This window comes from Telmatherina bonti, assembly GCF_933228915.1.
Source record: "Telmatherina bonti genome assembly, chromosome: 2".
Taxonomy (NCBI): domain Eukaryota; kingdom Metazoa; phylum Chordata; class Actinopteri; order Atheriniformes; family Telmatherinidae; genus Telmatherina; species Telmatherina bonti.
The window spans coordinates 32,780,933-32,799,190 of NC_136620.1; the positions used below are offsets into that span (position 1 = coordinate 32,780,933).

The 18,258-nt window shown below is 41.5% G+C and overlaps 2 protein-coding genes across 3 annotated transcripts in view; one reads left to right on the forward strand and one right to left on the reverse strand.

The window, feature by feature from the left end:
- The window catches only part of frmd4a (FERM domain containing 4A), a 34,698-nt gene extending 20,777 nt beyond the window's left edge, over positions 1–13,921 (forward strand). For both annotated transcript variants that reach the window (XM_079255259.1, XM_079255260.1), the window contains 12 exons: positions 799–937; positions 1,067–1,208; positions 2,676–2,809; positions 2,928–3,050; positions 4,109–4,340; positions 4,516–4,572; positions 4,696–4,933; positions 5,528–5,686; positions 5,825–6,148; positions 7,200–7,777; positions 9,910–10,012; positions 10,956–13,921. In XM_079255259.1, coding sequence (XP_079111385.1) covers positions 799–937; positions 1,067–1,208; positions 2,676–2,809; positions 2,928–3,050; positions 4,109–4,340; positions 4,516–4,572; positions 4,696–4,933; positions 5,528–5,686; positions 5,825–6,148; positions 7,200–7,777; positions 9,910–10,012; positions 10,956–11,058 — 2,332 coding nt within the window. In that variant the 3' untranslated portion in view covers positions 11,059–13,921. The remainder of the gene's footprint in view (positions 1–798; positions 938–1,066; positions 1,209–2,675; positions 2,810–2,927; positions 3,051–4,108; positions 4,341–4,515; positions 4,573–4,695; positions 4,934–5,527; positions 5,687–5,824; positions 6,149–7,199; positions 7,778–9,909; positions 10,013–10,955) is intronic.
- Positions 11,938–17,249, reverse strand: tmem253 (transmembrane protein 253; the record flags this gene model as incomplete). The annotated part of the gene is made up of 7 exons (XM_079257844.1): positions 11,938–12,062; positions 13,392–13,458; positions 16,276–16,422; positions 16,579–16,689; positions 16,774–16,830; positions 16,913–17,023; positions 17,100–17,249. 7 exons carry the CDS (start codon positions 17,247–17,249, stop codon positions 11,938–11,940), a joined length of 768 nt encoding a protein of 255 aa, XP_079113970.1.
- Positions 17,250–18,258: the final 1,009 nt, after the last annotated feature.

The following is an 18,258-nucleotide window of genomic DNA, read 5'->3' on the forward strand; positions in this document are numbered from 1 at the left end:
GGATGACTGTTGTCTCGTAGCAGTTCTCATGATTGATCGCAGGTCTCATGTAATGTAACTTCAGCTACGGCGGGACATTTATGGACACCTTCCAGTTGCTTTTACTGTAAATTACCACTTTGGCATATGGGAATATAATAAGATTCAAAGTACATTCTGTGTCGTGCAGGAAAAGGAAGATTGCAGTCTGATTCGATCATGGTTTCAGAATTTGTTTTGGCAACCGAGCAGGACATTGGGGATGTTCTGATGGAGCCTCACACAGATTGATTGTCTTGAGTATTAACAAACACATGTGCTCTTGATCACATCCACACACACACACAAACACACGGGGTAAACCCTTGATAGATTACCACAGAGGGATAGATGGCTGTGTGATAGCTGTTTCGCTGAGGAAGTGACCTCTCCTGTGTTTGTTTTACATGGTTATATATAAGGAGTGTTATTCTACAGACAGAGAGCGGGAAGAAAAAGGGAGAATGGGAGAAAAAGAGACAGACAGGGTGAAACAGGGAGCAGTGGTGTTTTCTTTAAAGGAAGCTGTCATTAGAGCGAGTTGGTCTGCTGCTCCACTATAGATGTGTGTTTAAAAAAGGATGAGTAAACAATGGGGAGCATCGTGTGTGGCTTGTAAAAAAAAAAGAAAAACATCTCTATCATCATTATTTTCCCTTCATGGTAGCAGCAGTAGTCGCTGGAGGAGCAAGAGGAAGAGTGTTGTCATTGTTGTAAATGTGGGGCCCATCTTTTGTATTCAGTGTATATAAGGAGGCCCTGTGTCCGCTCCTACTGTAGGGCGTCGGTAACGAGAAGGACGTTTGGTCACAGCGGCATTGCTGTGCATACCTGGTACGCCTGTCCTGCCCTCATCAAGTCCATCTGGGCCATGGCTATCAGCCAACACCAGTTCTACTTGGATCGCAAGCAGAGCAAGGTCAGTCTTTCTTTCACACAAGGTGTTAATTTACAGCTCAGTATATAACAGATGCAGTCAGACATGTAAAAGCCATACTTAAAACGAAGTCAGTACTTGGACAAACCTTCTCCTTTTTCATCTAAACAGTCAAAGATCCATGCAGCACGAAGTTTGAGTGAGATTGCGATAGACCTAACGGAAACGGGAACTTTGAAGACCTCCAAACTGGCCAACATGGGCAGCAAGGGCAAGATTATCAGTGGCAGCAGTGGCAGTCTGCTCTCCTCAGGTCAGTGTGTGTGTGCGCCCGTGCATGCAAACACACATCCATCACAGCAAAGAAACCACAAGGGGAAAGACTAACACACGTAGAAAAAGAGATTGATACACAAGTGTGTTGGTGTTGGAGATGTCTTGTTGACAACCGGAGAGACAGAAACAGCTGCCACCAGAAAGGATCTACTCATTCTCTGTTGAATGTTCTTACACACATTGTACTGTACACACACTCCACCCAGGGTCTTTCAGTATGTATGGAACACCCGCTCCCACCCTCCATGTCACACAGACTCATCGTCCAGAAGTCCCTGCCTTCTCTAAATTTAGTGTGTGAGGGAATAAAAGGTGAAAGGGGCAGTGGCTCTGTGCTGCTTTGCCTTGGCCTTTAAAACAATGCTTATCTGTGTAAAACAAATAATGAATGTGACAGGAAGATTTGTACATGAGACGAAATTAGAGCTGGGAGGAAAATGCCCTTTTAATCTAAAGCAGTCATGATGTATGCGACTACGACTACATCGTGCTGGAACCAAACCAACACCATTTAGGATCAAGAGGGAAGTATCTTTATTTGTGTTTTAGATTTTTCTGAATCAACTGCAGCTTTTAGCATAAAAAACTCTGGGTTTTTTTTGTCTTTCGATGCTCATCTAGATGAGTTTTTCTTCCTTTTTTCCCCTTATCTGATACTTTTTAGCCTTTCTCCTATCAGTGTGTATTCATCTTATCTGTCTGTGTACTGTTACTTTTCTCTCTGGTCCAGGGTCAGTCTGTTAAACCACTCCTGACTACAGCATCTAGTTGTCAGAGGAACTGTCACATGTTTGACTGTTGCAGTCCAAAGAGCCAAATTGAGACTGTAAAGTTTATTTTTCTTCTTTTCTTTTTCTTCAGGCTTGGAAATTAAGTATTGCAGAAATCTGGTTCTCTCATCAGTTTGTTGATCACCTCTAAAGTTGGCATACATGCCAGGCAGCTGACACTCTGAACTTTAATATGGTGTATTTTGTAACAATGGAGAATGCTTTCTGTTTTTTTTCTTACAAAATATTTTCAGCAGTGGTTACTTTTGTATTGTTTCATAGTTCAACCACACAGTGAACCACATTAGGTCAATGAGAGAGCCATAAAGAGAAACATTGTGTGTGTGTGTGTGTGTGTGTGTGTGTGTGTGTGTGTGGGGGGGGGGGGGGGGGGGGGGGGGGCGTGTGTGTTTTGTTTTGATTTTTTTTTCCTGAAAGACATGTTGCAAACAAGACTGGCACCATCTCAAAGCTTTGGAAACGTGCGTCACATACTTTGTCCTAAACTGCCCTTTCCTCTAAACACTCACATGCTCGCACAAACACATCACTGTGACTCTTGTTTCCTTATCGAAATGTTCCATTCACTTCCCTGTAAACATCCTGCAAGACAAGCAGGTGCAAACACAATTTTGCTCTCTCAACTCCTGCTGTTTGTCTTCTGCACCCTGCAGGCTCTCAGGAATCAGACAGCTCCCAGACTGCTAAGAAGGACATGCTGGCAGCACTGAGAGCAAGGCAGGAAGCTCTGGAGGAAACGCTGAGACAACGACTAGAAGAGCTCAAGAGCATCTGCATTAGAGAAGCGGTACAAGAATAATGAACAAAACTTGTAAATATTTAAAAATCTAGGTAGATTTTGGCTTTCCTTTTTGGTTTTTTTTAACTTTTATTGCCCTGCAACTCCCCCAACCCCTGTTTTCCAGGAGCTGACAGGAAAGCTTCCAAAGGAATATCCACTGGATCCAGGAGAGGAGCCGCCCACAGTCAGGCGGAAGATTGGCACTGCTTTTAAACTGGATGAGCAGAAAATCCTACCTAAGGGAGAGGTAAAGTCCCAGCTCTTTCATCTCCTTGCATTATAAAATAGATACATTTACTACTGCGGTGCTGATTTATTTAATGTTTCCATGACTGACTCGTACAGCAATTCATTTTTAGACAACAAAGGAACCTGACAACACCAAGCAGCCCACTGTCTGACTCTTCTTGGACCTGAAAAGTAGTCCTACTAATTCTTTGTCTTACTGCCTTGTTTTTTGTGCCACGGGTAGATTTTCCAGAGGAGGAGTGCTTCTAAATTTAGTCTGGCAGCGTTCTCGCCACAGGAAGTGGTGATAGTAGGATTGTGCACACGCCTGTATGTGTGTAACACTGAGGTTGTATGCCTTGAAAAGAATCCAGGAATACAATATCACAAAACCGCCTTGTAAGCAGAAAGATGTTCCTTAATTTACACGGAGCACCTTAAACTCTGAACATGGACATAGAGGCTGCTCTGCGCAAAGAGTGTACTAACGTAGCTAGTCCAGTATTAACTGGATATATTATTCTTCTGTCCTTGTGGTTTTAATTGAAATAGTGTGTGTTCTCTGTGAGTGAACTAACAACATGCTATCTTTACACAGTTTCATGGGACAACTATAAGTTTATTTCCACATCAGTAATCACGCTCCTAAAAGCATGTCATTAAGACACAGCACTGTGTTAAATTCCATTTTGCTGTACAGTCAGTTCACACTTGTTGATGTAAAACGTTTGTCACTTCGTCAACCTGCTGTGCTCTGCGAATCTCAGGGGAGTGTGAGAGCAGACAGATTGATGTGGGGATGTTATTATTGGGGGAAAGAGTGCCTCAATAGAAAATATCCACTGGTGAGAAAATGCACAGCTGCAGCACAGATAAATTATTTCCGCAGTGTGTTTTCTCTGGCAGGTCCTCCTCTGTGTGTCTAACTAAATGTGTAGCATGGGAGAGTTAGAATGAATTTGTGTCTGCAGACTTGGGCTTGCTGTTTTTGGACAGTTTGATGATTTCTGTTGCTAAAACTGTGAGAACGTCGAGTGAATTTGTACCTTTTTGCACTTGTGTTTGTGTGCATGGCAGGAAGAGGAGCTGGAGCGTTTGGAGCGCGAGTTTGCCATTCAGTCCCAGATTACAGAGGCAGCCAGGCGTCTTGCCAGTGATCCTCACGTCAGTAGCAAGAAGCTGAAGAAGCAGAGGAAGACTTCTTATCTGAACGCATTGAAGAAGCTCCAGGAAATTGAGAACTCTATCAATGAGTACCGCATCCGCTCTGGAAAGAAACCTACACAGAGGGCATCGCTTATCATAGAAGGTGTGCTTGTATTCACTACTTGGAAATCAAACCCTTTTCATATCTCTTTGTTTTTATGAACCGTTGGTGATAACAGACAGCAGCGTTATTCTCAGCCACTTGTTGAAGACTGAAAAGCTCAAACGGGCTTTGTTTAAATCTAACCTCTTGTTTTTGTTATTTTTCTTTCCTATAGAAGCTAATATTGGTTCTGAAGACAGCTCATTGTCTGATGCTCTGGTCTTAGATGATGGTAAATCTAACCATTCATATTTATCCTACAAAGGTTTTGCTCTTATGGCTTCTGATAAAGATTTTACATAGCGGGATCCACTTTGTTGTTATTCTAACTTTTTCTACTGTTTCCATTTTTCAGATGACACTCAAATTACAGGTACCCCAACTTTCTCACCAGTAGCATCACCGCATAAGGGCCTCCCTCCACGGCCACCCTCTCACAGTCGGCCTCCTCCACCGCAGTCCCTGGATGGCCTGCGACACATGCACTACACACGCTCTGACTATGATAAATCTCCCATCAAACCCAAAATGTGGAGTGAATCATCACTGGATGAACCTTATGAAAAAGTCAAGAAGCGTTCTTCTCACTCCAGGTATGAGGAAGTTTTTTTTTTTTTTTATCTTTAAAACAGAGTTTTGGTAAATTAGTGTACAAGTGATGGAGTTGATTAAAGGTGGAGTATGTAAGATTTTCAATATTTAAAAAAAAGATTAACTAAAAAATAACTACAATCATAATTAGATAGTTTTTTTTTAAACATGTAGGTTACAGTCTTTCCATATTTGATGTGTTATTAAATTACAAGTTTAATTAATGACAAAGACCCTTCTTAAATGTTTGCCTGCCAGTAAAAAAAATGTGCTTTTTGTCATTTGTCATTAATTAAACTTGTAATTTAATAACGCATCAAATAGGAACAGACTGGAACCTACATGTTCAAAAAACTTTCTAATTATGATTGTAGTTATTTTATTAGTTAATTTATTTTGAAAATATTGAAAATCTTACATACTCCAACTTCAAACCATTCAAGCTTGTGTTTACCTTAAATGTAAATCCACTCAAAATGAGCAGTGATGTTTGCAGAAGGAGTAGAATTGCAGCCAGTATGCTTGCTGTAGTTATTTGGATAAAATGTCTGAAATGATGAAATGATAAGGTTTTTCATAAATGAACCTTGGTCTAGTCACAGGCGATTCCCAAGCTCTGGCAGTGCTGAAGCAGGGGGAAGTAACTCCCTGCAGAGCAGCCCCATCAGGAGCATGCCTCACTGGAACTCTCAGTCCAGCATGCCGTCGACCCCGGACCTGAAAACCAGGAATTCACACTACGTACATTCCACCAGGTTCGTCAGCTGTTTATCAACTAACCAAAACCCAGATCATGTCCATCAAGAGTATGTAAATATAAAGATGTACTGTATAAAATGCAAAGTGTTTTGATGGAAATGGGATTTAACCATTTGCCATCCTTCACACCGCAGGTCAGTGGACATCAGTCCAACACGTCTGCACAGTCTCTCTCAGCACTTTAGGAACCGCAGCTCCAGCCTTGAGTCTCAGGGCAAACTGCTGGTGTCGGATCCTGACACACACCCGCACACCTTGGGCAGCCCTGACTTTTTCCTCGGCCCAGGACGCAGCTCCAATGGTTCTGACCCACTGGATGACTGTTCATCCTGCACCAGCCAAAGCAGCTCAGAGCATTATTACCCCTCTGGTGGACCCCCTGGCAGCAATCCAAATTATTCAACTCTGGGAGAGGACTCACCCTCTAAAGCAAGGCAGAGGCAGCGGCAAAGGCACCGGTAAGGGCAGGGGCTTGTTATCATATATCTGAAATATACTAGCTTATTGGCAGCCTTGAGGGTTAGACTCCGCCAAATCTGCCTTTTATCGCTGGTTCTGTTCATAACATATATGGACAGAATTTCAAGGCACAGTCGAGATGTTGAGGGGGATCTGGTTTGGTGGCCTCAGGGTTGGGTCCCTGCTTTTTGCAGATGACATTGTCCTGTTGGCTTCATCTGGTCGTGATCTCCAGCGATTTGCAGCCGAGTGTGAAGCGGCCGAGATGAGAATCAGCACCTCCAAATCTGAGACCATGGTCGTCAGCCGGAAAAGGGTGGATTGCCCTCTCCGGGTCGGGAGTCAGGTCCTGCCTCAAGTGGAGGAGTTTAAATATCTCGGGGTCTTGTTTATGAGTTAGGGAAGGATGGAGCATGACGGATCGACAGACACATCAGTGTGGCATCTGCAGTAATGCGGACTCTGCGCCGGTCTCTCGTGGTGAAGAAGGAGCTGAGCCAGAAGGCGAAACTCTTGATTTACCAGTTGATCTACGTTCCTACTCTCACCTATGGTCATGAGCTGTGGGTCATGACTGAAAGAACGAGATCTCGTATACAGGCGGCTGAAATGAGTTTCCTCCTCCCTTAGAGATAGGGTTAGGAGCTCAGTCATCCGGGAGGGGCTCAGAGTAGAGCCGCTGCTTCTCCGCATTGAGAGGAACCAGTTGAGGTGGCTCGGGGCATCTGGTCAGGATGCCTCCTGGAGCTCCCTGGTGAGGTGTTCCCTGAGGGAGCAGTCCCCGGGGAAGACGCAGGACACGCTTGAGTGATTATCTCTCTCGGCTGGCCTGGGAACGCCTTGGGATCCCCCCGGCAGAGTTGGCAAATGTGGCTGGGGAGAGGGAAGTCTGGGCTTCCCTGCTTAAGCTGCTGCTCCCATGACTCGACCCCGGATAAGCGGTGGAGAATTGATGAATGGATACTAGCTTATTTTTTGGAAATCTAAAAAACGTCCTTGAGAGAGTAGTAAACTAAGAAATTTACATGTCGCCATTTGTTTTCTCCACAGGTCTGCAGGGCATTTGGGTTCTTCTAACTCTGGCTCAATGCCAAATCTGGCAGCTAAGAACGGTTCTGGTGGAGGCTCAGGTGGAGGCGGGATGGGAGGGGGACACCACGGGGTCTACCTTCACAGTCAGAGCCAGCCTTCCTCCCAGTACCGTATTAAGGAGTACCCACTATACGTGGAAGGAAGCCCGAACCCCGTGGTGGTTCGCAGCCTGGAGAGCGACCAGGAAGGCCACTACAGCGTGAAGGCTCAGTTTAAAACCTCCAGCTCCTACACGGCCGGTGGACTGTACAAGGAGGCCTGGGGGGGAGACGAGGGAGGTGAGGGGAGCGGCCGACTCACGCCGTCACGTTCTCAGATCGTACGGACTCCATCACTGGGGAGAGAGGGCGGTGGAGGAGGGGGAAGGGCAGCTGTTTCTGAGGAGTTGCGGTGTTGGTACCAGAGGTCTTCGGGGAGCCTGAAGGAAAGGAGTCACTCAAATTCAGGGTCAACATCTTCTGACACCGGCTCACAGCAAGGCACTCTCGGACATGGTCGAGGGAGTAGAGTGGGGACTCTGGCCAAGGGCTCGCCAGGTAAGCCTCCTTTACGTCATCTATTCAAACTAGGTCTCATACAAGTATTGTGACCTCATCAGTGTTTGTTTTATAGATCACCTAAAACACTGTTCATTTCACTCAACAATTATGTTTGTTTTTTTAAAGAAACTATGAAGAGTAGATGCAGCTAAAGCTCGTGTGCCTCAAACTTTCATAAACGTTCATAATCTTCTAATCATTAGACCCAGCCTACTGCACCTACAAGGACTGCATTGAGATTCTAACTCAGAGCTAATACATTTCAGCGATGATCTTTATGAAGCAGATTGGTCAGTGTGGGAGGCTCTAACTCAGATTCTTGGATCATGAGGTTGACCTATAAATGTATGCAGGACCATGTTAAATTATGCAGATTACACAAAGGGCTCAGAAAGGGTTTAATATTAAGTTGTACAGGGAAAATGCTGTTCACTGGGGAGAAAGCTGGTAATAATGAACTTCTCTGATGTCTACATTTTGTAAGGTCAAATAAAGCACAAATCCTGTGTGGTTTGAATATACAGCCTTTAGATTACAAGGTTTAAATAGAGCCCACTGCACCAGCAAAACAGCAAAAACTGTGCCGTAGAGATTTGAGTGAGATTTAGTTTTTGTTAAGATGTTAGAGCACTGCACACAGCTTTCAGTAATATTATGTTAGATTAGTTAGCGGGTACTTTCAAATAAATCAGCCACGCTTTTGATTCATAAGAGTAATGATAAATATGTGTCTAAGACCAGAATTAGCTTTAGTTTTGGAGGATTTTTGTTTGCTGCAGTATTTTGAAAAACGTTTTTTTTTTTTCTCAGTGTAATTATGTTTTGGTCATACATAAATTAAAACAAATATATATTTTGGGTTTTCCTACTTAGATAAAACAACAGGCTTTTCCTCTTACTGGGACCATCACATCTAATGTGTTGTCGTGTGTATACACTGTACTTTTCTATGTGAACAGATTAAGAACAGGTTTATATTCTTTAAGGCCGTACCTCCCCTCACTTTTCCGCATATTATAAACCACATTTTTGGAGTGGATGCATTTTCCAAGCTTCAAGTTAAAATTCCAGAGACGTTTGAGAGAGTTTGTGATGGCTGTAGGCAAAACCTGCAGATTCGTGAGCTGGTTTTGCTGGAATATGTATTCCTACTGAACCTGCCTCTCTTTCATTGCCCAATTATTAGAGTAAAGCTGTAAAACTCAAAAGCATTCTTCTGTTTTCATTTCGTTAGGTTGTAAGCAGCCAATTTTACTAGTCATAAAATCTATAATGAGGGTTTAAATAATGTTAGACCTTGTTAAAAAAAAAAAAGAAAAAGAGGATTCTGTTTTTATTTTTTTGCAGTGGGACATGTTTAGTATTTGAGTTGCACAGTCTGTGAAATACAAATTGGAAGAGATGCTTTAAAAGGTTAGTTTAGCATTGTGTGTTTATGAAAACACAAAAACTGCTTCATCAACATCTGCATGCAGGATCCACGCATACAAAAGACAGTGTCATAGTCATCTGGATCTTCTTCATAACGTGATGTGTAAATATAACAATATTCACATTCAAAGCTGCATCATGTAAACCTCACATTCTCCCTGTTTTCTCTGATGGGATATAATTATTGCTTTGTGAGGTAGCTGCATGTAATTTCTCAGGGGTTTGTCAGTCTAATCATTTTGCTGTTATGTTTTTGTGTTTTATAATTATGTTTTTAAGTAAGGGATGAGAGTTCAGATTCAGATTAGTTTATTGTCATTCAACGTAACATCATAAAAGCACTGTAGAACAAGATTACATGCAGATTACGAGTTTCTGGATCACAAATCAAATATTTCAGACAGCAAAGCAAAACGTTTGCGTATGAGAACAGTCAAAAGTTGTAAAAGCTTTTGCCCCGTGTGAGGCTCGAACTCACGACCTTCAGATTATGAGACTGACGCGCTGCCTACTGTGCCAACGAGGCCTGAAAAAGGCCTGGTGAACTTTGTCACGAACACGTGCTTGAGGTCAGAGGGTTTTGTTGTTGTGGGGCCGCATTCCCCACTCCTGCATGTGAAGCATAGTTGGAATTCCTTTTCCCTTCACCCCTCTGTCCCCTACAATGCTGCTTGGTTAACTCTCAGTTCTTCCTTCAGCCGCATCCCCTCATAGCCAGAGGAGTATGACGCCCTCCAGCGAGCACGCAGCCACCCCCACACCACCCTGTAGCCCACAGCACATCCTCAACTGGAAAAGCGGGTAAGAATCACCCACATCAGGACTAAGAACTGTTCCACACTGCTTTGACTTTGCTACTTAGCTTCTTCCTCTGTATCAGTTTCAAAAACTCGCTGTGTGCTAACATGTGGGGTTGTTTTTCAATCATTTCCACGCTCGACATAAATCCTGTTTCCTTTTTGTCTCCTTTATGTTTTTCTCATCATATTTCTGTCTCTTTTACCCCCATTTTCTGTCATCTTTCACTCTGACTGACATTTCCTTCTGAACATTGTCTCATCACTTAACATTTGTCATTTCTCTTCTGGCTGTCTTTCTGTCTTTACTAACCCTCCTTTCCTTATGTGTGTGTCCTCTCTCCTGGTTTAGAGGCACAGCAGACAGCTCTCCTACTGAGGACGTCTGTCAGTCTCCCCCTCAGCCCAGCTCTGACGCATAGAGGTACTATCTATGGTCTCGGCCTCCCATTGGTCTCAATGAACAATGGAAAACACAGCAGCATAAGCAGATTTTCAGGGAAAATCACCAGAAATCAGGCATCATATGACATATCTATGCTTAAATGACATGAGGGCAAAATTAACTTAGAGTCAGACTAGTGTGCATAAATCTATATAACACTGCAAATAGTATGACTTTGATAGACAGTTGTTAATTGGTAAATTAAATTAATGCGTATCATCGGCCATGGGGGGGCTGACATTGGGGAAGGTTCACTTCTAATTTCTTGCTCTTTGATGGTGGAGGTACGTGTGTCTTTGGCTGATCTTTGCATGTGCTCGGCTGTGTTGTGACTACGATGCTTCGCTGTGGTTAACGCCTCGCTGGTTTTACTAATGAATTACTTTACAACAGACCAATAAAACAATAACGCTCATAGTAACTGGACTTTTTTAATATTTAAAATGTTTTTAAAATAAATTACTGTGCTGCAGTCAATGATCCTCATCTATTTTATCAACAGGTCTTTCACAGACAGCTGTTTTCTCAGCAGCCCGCTGCGTTCAGAGCTGGCAGATGCGCAGTGGTACGGACAAGACAAGGCCAAACCTGGAACACTGGTCTGAGACCTTCCTTTTAGGCCTAGAAACGTTCCATTGCCCTCTCCTACTGCCTTGTCACTTTCCCTCACTACTACCCATCAACAACTGACAACCTCATCCTGAAAGCCCTACAGAAACTCCTGCCCCGACTGGACCAGACACGAGCCTCCTTCATTCCTAAATCGCACCACCTGTTTGTTTCACCCCGTCTATCACAGCTCAGCTGCACAGGGACGCACTCGCTGGGCTCTGATAAGGGCTTATATGACAAGACAGACTGAGAAGTGCCACCACAGCTGTTGAACTGTTTCCCTACAGCACCGCAGAGCCCTTTCAATTATCACCCTCTGGAAGACGCAAGCAATGGGGCAAGCAAAGACAGAGCACAGAAGAATATCAGACAGGCTACTCACAGTCCAGGATGTGTTTCATATCACGTTTCGAATCACTCCCTGTGCACTGCCATCCAGTCAGAGGACACATGCTAGATTTGAGCCACCAATGTGAACCCATTATTATGCCCAATGTGTTGGATTACCATTATTCCCATACACTTTTGTGTTTTTCCTTTTTTCCCCATGTGTATTTACAAGAAAAGAATATTACAGAGTTGGGTTAATTCCCCACCCTTAACTGGTCACATCATCATACCTGGGCAAAAAACTGACCATTTCTCAACGGTATGCGTATAAATTGACGATGACAATGCCGTCGTGCTTTCTGAAGCACTATCTGAGATGCAGATAAGGACTATAGCAATAACAAACACTGTATGAGTCTATGGACTGGTTTTAATCAGCAGAGTGAAGCGAGGCGGGTATTTTTCCACGTTGCCTGCCCTTGCAGTGGAGGGTTATTAGTGCATCATAGGCTGAATCTGGAGGTGTGAGTTTGGGTTTGGCATTAATCTGGGATTTCATCAAAGGACTCTTTCTGTTGTTTGGTCTTTATGATATCTCTGTCCAGTTTGGTGGGGTACACGGTGATGGGTACATGAGCCAGATCGTCTGGGGTCACGGTGAAGGTCACTGCAAATTTGGCATAGAAAATTTTTATTGTTCATTTTTATTTCTGATAAGAAAGCATACCTTGCGTATCTTATAGTTTGATGGTAAGACTGTACAGTGGAGAATGAGGCTGTACTTTCCCCAGTCTTGGCTCCAAACTGGCTCTCACCTGGCTGTGTCTCTCAGTCCCATTAGTGTTTTCTCATCTTTCCACCTGTTTCATCAGGATGTCCAGAGCATTTCAACTGAACTTTATTAGTTCCAAACATGTTGGTGCTTTACATTTGTACTGTAATTTTAGCACTGAAATGGATTCAGGCAGATATATTCTTTCTAATCCCCATTGTCTGAAGCCATTCTGTAAAACACTCAGAAAACATGTCACATCAGTTCATTAAGTCACATGCCTGAAAGCACAACATGAGAACTGTCTATGAGGGCTGGACATGTAGTCATTGAATTTATCAGGGCTTAAGCATGAGTGGATTCTGGGTTGACAATGAACACCCTGCTATCAAAGCAAAAGAGAAGCTATAACTAGAACTGAGTAGAATTAATAAACTCTCCAAACTCAAAACAGAGAATTATTTTCAAACACATACAAGTCAACTAATTAGATATTAGGAACCGGGTTAGAAAAGCACATATAATTTTCTATGAAGGAGCTGTTTGTTTTAGCTGCCTTTGAAACCAGTTTTCCCTAAGTTGTCCCTAAACTGCAAAATATCACTCACCATTTTTTTTTTGTTGTCATTGCACAAAATTGTAATTAATTTTGGGTTAATCTTTCCAATATTATGACCAGTTGTATATCACACTAACAAATAAAAGTGGATTATTTTTAAACTTATAATACCGAACAAACTGGATTAAATATTTGCCATGCTGTTAAGCATGGGAGTAATGGTATGGATCCCCCCATGGCGTTCATAGGGGTGTGTTTACTTTATGCACCTGCACCATTAGGTGTTTTTAAGGTGCAGCCCAGTCTGTCCTTGCATGGTTGGTTCTCCAAGAGTTATTCATCCATGCTCGGTCAGATTTAATAAGCCTTTATGCAAAATTGAAACCAGCAGTTGCTGGTTACCATCTAATACAAATTCACTGCACTGTAGATATTCAAGTTTGATGTTCTTCATGAAAATCTTTGCCCGCAATTTACACACCGAAGACACAATCCTACACATGCCCTGCAGATCCACTGACAAATGCCCCTACAGGCTGGTTCTTGCTAAAAAAAAAAAAAAAGAGCTTTTTTTGCTCCATTGTGTCGTTCCACTCCCAAAAACTACCATGTTGATCTTGTCTCTGAACTCTGAGCCTGTTGTGAAGAAATGTGATCTCCCATACCTCCGTTGTTCCATGCAGCAAACTTTCTTACTTCGTACAGATGTATGAGTTGTTCTTTTGTAATACTCTACGAGAAGGGAGGTTACTATTTTATCAGTCTTTTCCTGTACGTACAGAGGGGCACTGTCATCTTTTGTGGGGTTTTTAACATTCACATTGTTTTAAAATGTTCCATTTTATATAAACCAGTTTTTATTTTAAGTTGTGACATCATAACAACCCTTTCAGGTGCTACAAAATGACCAGTAACTGCTTTATCACATAGGATTTAGACCATTCACCATTCTTACCAATAGATTCAAAACCAGATGTGCAAAATGAAGCTTATTTTAACAGACAGTTTAATAGTAGAACACTTCCTCGACCAGACAATAGAGCATGTAACCCAACTTTTATCAGTTCTGTTCACCTGTAACAATGCATTAAAGGTGTTGTAGAAAAAATGTGGAATTGATTTGAAAAAAAAAAAGTGAATTCCACAGTTAATTTATTCTTTTTTTTCTATTAAGAATTTGTATAGTAACTTTTGCAAAACTGTGTTGTTGGAAATTGATGATGAATTTTCAAGGTGAGAAGTTGTGGTGGTTATTGAGAGTAAGAAAATAAATTATTGATGAATGTTCTCAAGATGATGCCTGTGTCTGTGTTTTTTTCCCCCACTCACTCACTTCCTGCGCATCTTAAGAACAATAGCCCCAGGCCATTCAGCTAAAAGGTCATAGTACAGACATATCAAAGGTAATCCCAACACGTAGTCTCCACTTCCACGTCTCTGACACACTCACACTCTTGTAATCACATCCAGCCTTCAGTCACTTCCCCCAGAGAGGATTTCCTACAGAGTCAAAGGAAGGTACACATTAAACATAAAAATGTGACTCAGCAAACTGCAACATTAAACACTTAAATGTTTTCATATTAGGTGGACATGCAGACATTTGACAATATGGTGTCGACAACTTGTACCCTATAGCTGTGAGGACTAATACATTAGCTATAAACACATACAAACAGTAGTGGTTTTTATGTGGTTTCTTTAAAGGAATCCAGTCACTTTCTGTGAGGACACTGAGCCTCATCATTATTCTTTGGATTGTTCTGTAGTTCTGTGTCCATTTACAAATGAATCCCATGTTAGTCTTTGTACTTGGTGTGTTCCCATAGTAGCTCTCCCAACTAGGCAACAGCTGGAAGCTGTTAGTCAGACATGCCGTGAGAAAGTAGCTGCACTGGGTTTTTTTTTCACTGATACAAGTCTGTTTATGAACGTTGGTGCATGTGTGTGTGAGAGTTTTTGCTAAAAACATGGTATAGAATCTTGCTTTGTACTGACGTCTCCCACCACATGTCATATGTGCATTGTACCAGTAGCCTTCGAATGTCATGAGATATAGGCAGTCTGTACAGAACAGTGTTTGTACATTTTACATATTTGCAAAGTTGGGAAACGAATTGAGTTTTAAATTAAATCATTCACAATTTAAATCAATTAAAATATGTTGTCACAGAAGTGACCTGTTCGAGATTCCTGGATTTTTATTTACACTCATATTGGCAAAGAGATGTGAATAGAAACATGGATTTTGCAAATCCAGCTGATCATACATTGTCATCTCTCACCATTGTGTGGTTTCAAATCTCCAAGGTGAAGTTTGAAAACTAAAAGAAACACCTTTATTTGTACAATGTGGGAATTGATCAGTGCCTCAGTGGACTACCACACAAACTACCTCTGACAATGCTGCCCTCTAGTGTCCATCACAACGCAACTTCTGAGTAAATAAGGAAAATAAAAACATCCAGCCATCTATATTCTTAACTGCTTGTTCCAATTATGAGTTGCAGGAAGCAGGAGCCATCCCAGCAATAACTGGGCAAGAAGCAAGGTGCACCCTGGAAAGGTTGCCAGTTCATTACAGGCATATAAAAACAAACATTTTCAAACCTAATAACCATAAAATAATTAGCAGGATACATTTTTTAATTAACTTTGTCATTTTTTTCACGTCATCTGTTTATAGAATTACATCTTACAAAATACCCCAGAGGAAGGGTGACACTGCTGAGCCTCCTGCCTGATGACGTGGTATTATTATCATCGTTATATCAGAATTGCTCACACAGTCCTCACAGTGTCAACAACAGTAACTCAGTTAACATGTGTACACAGGATAAATCTGAAGGCTGTTCAGGTCATCGTGCCTCACAGATTCATGTCCTCTTGTTCCAGTAGAGGCCCGTTTATGTCATCAGGGTCCTGTCAAGGAAACCATTATGCACATTTATGTTCAATAATTCATGATTATTAGGAATAAATATTGAATATTTCAAGGGTGGTCTTACACACACCAAGTGCTACCCCAAAGAGTTCACATGTGCATTTACCATCATCATGCGGACCAATTTAACAGAATTTAAAACTGAAAACCAGTAATTTAAGATCAAAATAACCAGGCCAAGTCAAAGCACAGTATCTTACATGCAGGTAGTGGATGATAAAGTATTTGGAACTTTTACAGAATTGAACATTTCCACGAAAACACATGAAAAATCTATCATACGTATTAGCAGCAAAATATGATACAGGTTAAAAAAAAAAAAAGGATTTGCTGCTTCTGAGTGTGAGCAGCATATCAGTGTTTCTGCTGAAGGTCAAGCAAGTTTTTGCTTCATAGAAAGGAGCACTGTTAATCTGGGAATAATGATGTAATTATTAAGCGAAAGAGGCCAAAAAAAAAGGTCTGGTGCACAAATCGTTGTTGTGTTTGGACTTTCTGGATACATTTTTTTTAATATATTGAGCATTTGTAAAGTACTGAAAAATGTTAGCCTGCTTAATGTCTCATTCTCTTTCTGGCTCATGTAGTCAAAGCAGTATTTATACCTCTGAGATGCGGCTGTAGGCCTGAATATGGGGTGAACTGTAGCGGTGCAGGCCTCTCCAGGACATGAAAAGTATGTAGACTGACCCCAGAAGGCACTGGACAGCAAATAGTATGGAGCTCACCTTCGCAACATTTGAACCAGCTCTCTGTTCATAGGAAGGCGTGAAGCAGAGAAAGGAATGGAAGGTAAGTGGGTTTTTCTCTTTGTTTGTTTTATTTTGCCATTGTGATGCATAACTTGAACAAATAAAAAAAATTAAAAAAAAAAAAAAAAAAAAAAAATGGATTGGGTGCAGAATTACCTGGTGATATGTGCTTAGATCTGCAGGCTTTGCAGACACAAGACTGTTTGCAAGCAGAGCAGAAAATCCAAACAGCAGACTGAAGAGGTTCAGACCCATCAAGGTGATGATCTGGTTGTTGTTAACAAAACCATAATGTTAGGCTTGTTTTAATATCAGCAAACATTTCCTTCGCTATATTATAAAGCGGTTTACCTTTGACTTGCTAGCTTTCCTTTGCACCTCCATTGCCAGACACCCAGCAGCCACATACTGTGACAGTACAAACAGTTAGGATGCTGCATTTCACTTTCACTCTGTAAATATTAATCAGCTTGAGCAGACGTTGACTCACAAATAAGTTTGACCAAACTGGAGTTATCATGGACACAGAGCAGTCATACCTCACGCATGCATGACTGACTGTTGTGAGTATGCTGGCAAAGGCACTAAGGATTTGAACCACCTGAAGGGAAACAGAAACAAACAAGGATTAAAACCTGCATCTGGTTTGGGTGAGATAAAAAAAAGCTGCGTCTTACCCCAGTCACTAAAAGTCTTGTATTAACAACAGTCCCAAACCAGCGATGAATCCTGGCATTGTTTAGCTCCCTGTCATTGCAAACTTGGGTCTGGGAGAGGGTTGTGGGTGTCTCCTTGAAAAACACGTGGTACAACCCCTCCTGAAACATGTTCTGTGTCATCTGTTGTGAAAGAAAAAAGTCAATATTTTGAAAGACAGCATGATTTTGTTAATGGAGCCCAAATCAAGTGTTTCCCTTTCAGTTAAATCATGTACATTCACATTTAGATTTAACAATTCATTTCACAGTATAAATGCTTACCTTGACTTAATCTTTAACTAATTATTCCACAAGCCTTCATATCAAACCTCAAGTAGGCGAAATAAGAAATAAACATTCAACATGTTTTCACTTGGCTGCTGTGACTCCTCAGTGTAGAAAAGCACGATAGGTTCGCAAGGTCAAAGTTCAGTTGGGCTGGATGATAATGAATGGTTAAAGTTCACTCTTGAGAATAAAATTCCAGGAGATTGTTAGTCACAAGTTAACGCTTGCCACCCTGTAAGGAGGAGTTACTGAAGTAGCAAAGAACTCCTTTTATTTTGGTGACAAGTTCAATTTGATCCTACTTCATACATTGATTTAACCAGGATGCAATGAAATGTTACTTGGATAGTTAGAGAAAATAGTTTATTGATGCAAATAAATATAAGTTGCATTGGAAACGTTCAAAACACTCTTAGATGTTCTCCAATATAACGTTTGACTTCTACTATTTGATTTAATTTAAGGCTGAGTTGAAAAGATATTTGACCAAAGAATTATATATATTCACAACAACATTCACATTCAAAACAGTTTTAAAGTGTTTATTGATACTCTAACCTCATCAGCTTACATAGTGAATCGGGGCACAGGGGATGACTTCATGATGTTGACAATCATTAATCTATTCTATTTTACAGTCATTTGGCAGATGCTTTAATCGAAGCAACTTACATGTGAGAAGTGATCAATTAATAATAGCAACAATTATCCTAATACACACACACACACACACACACACACACACACACACACACACACACACACACATACACAAAAAACCTGAATAAACATTAGAATTTACAAGTGTGAGTGGGTTAGCACCCCAACATTTTTTATTTCATGTTACTGA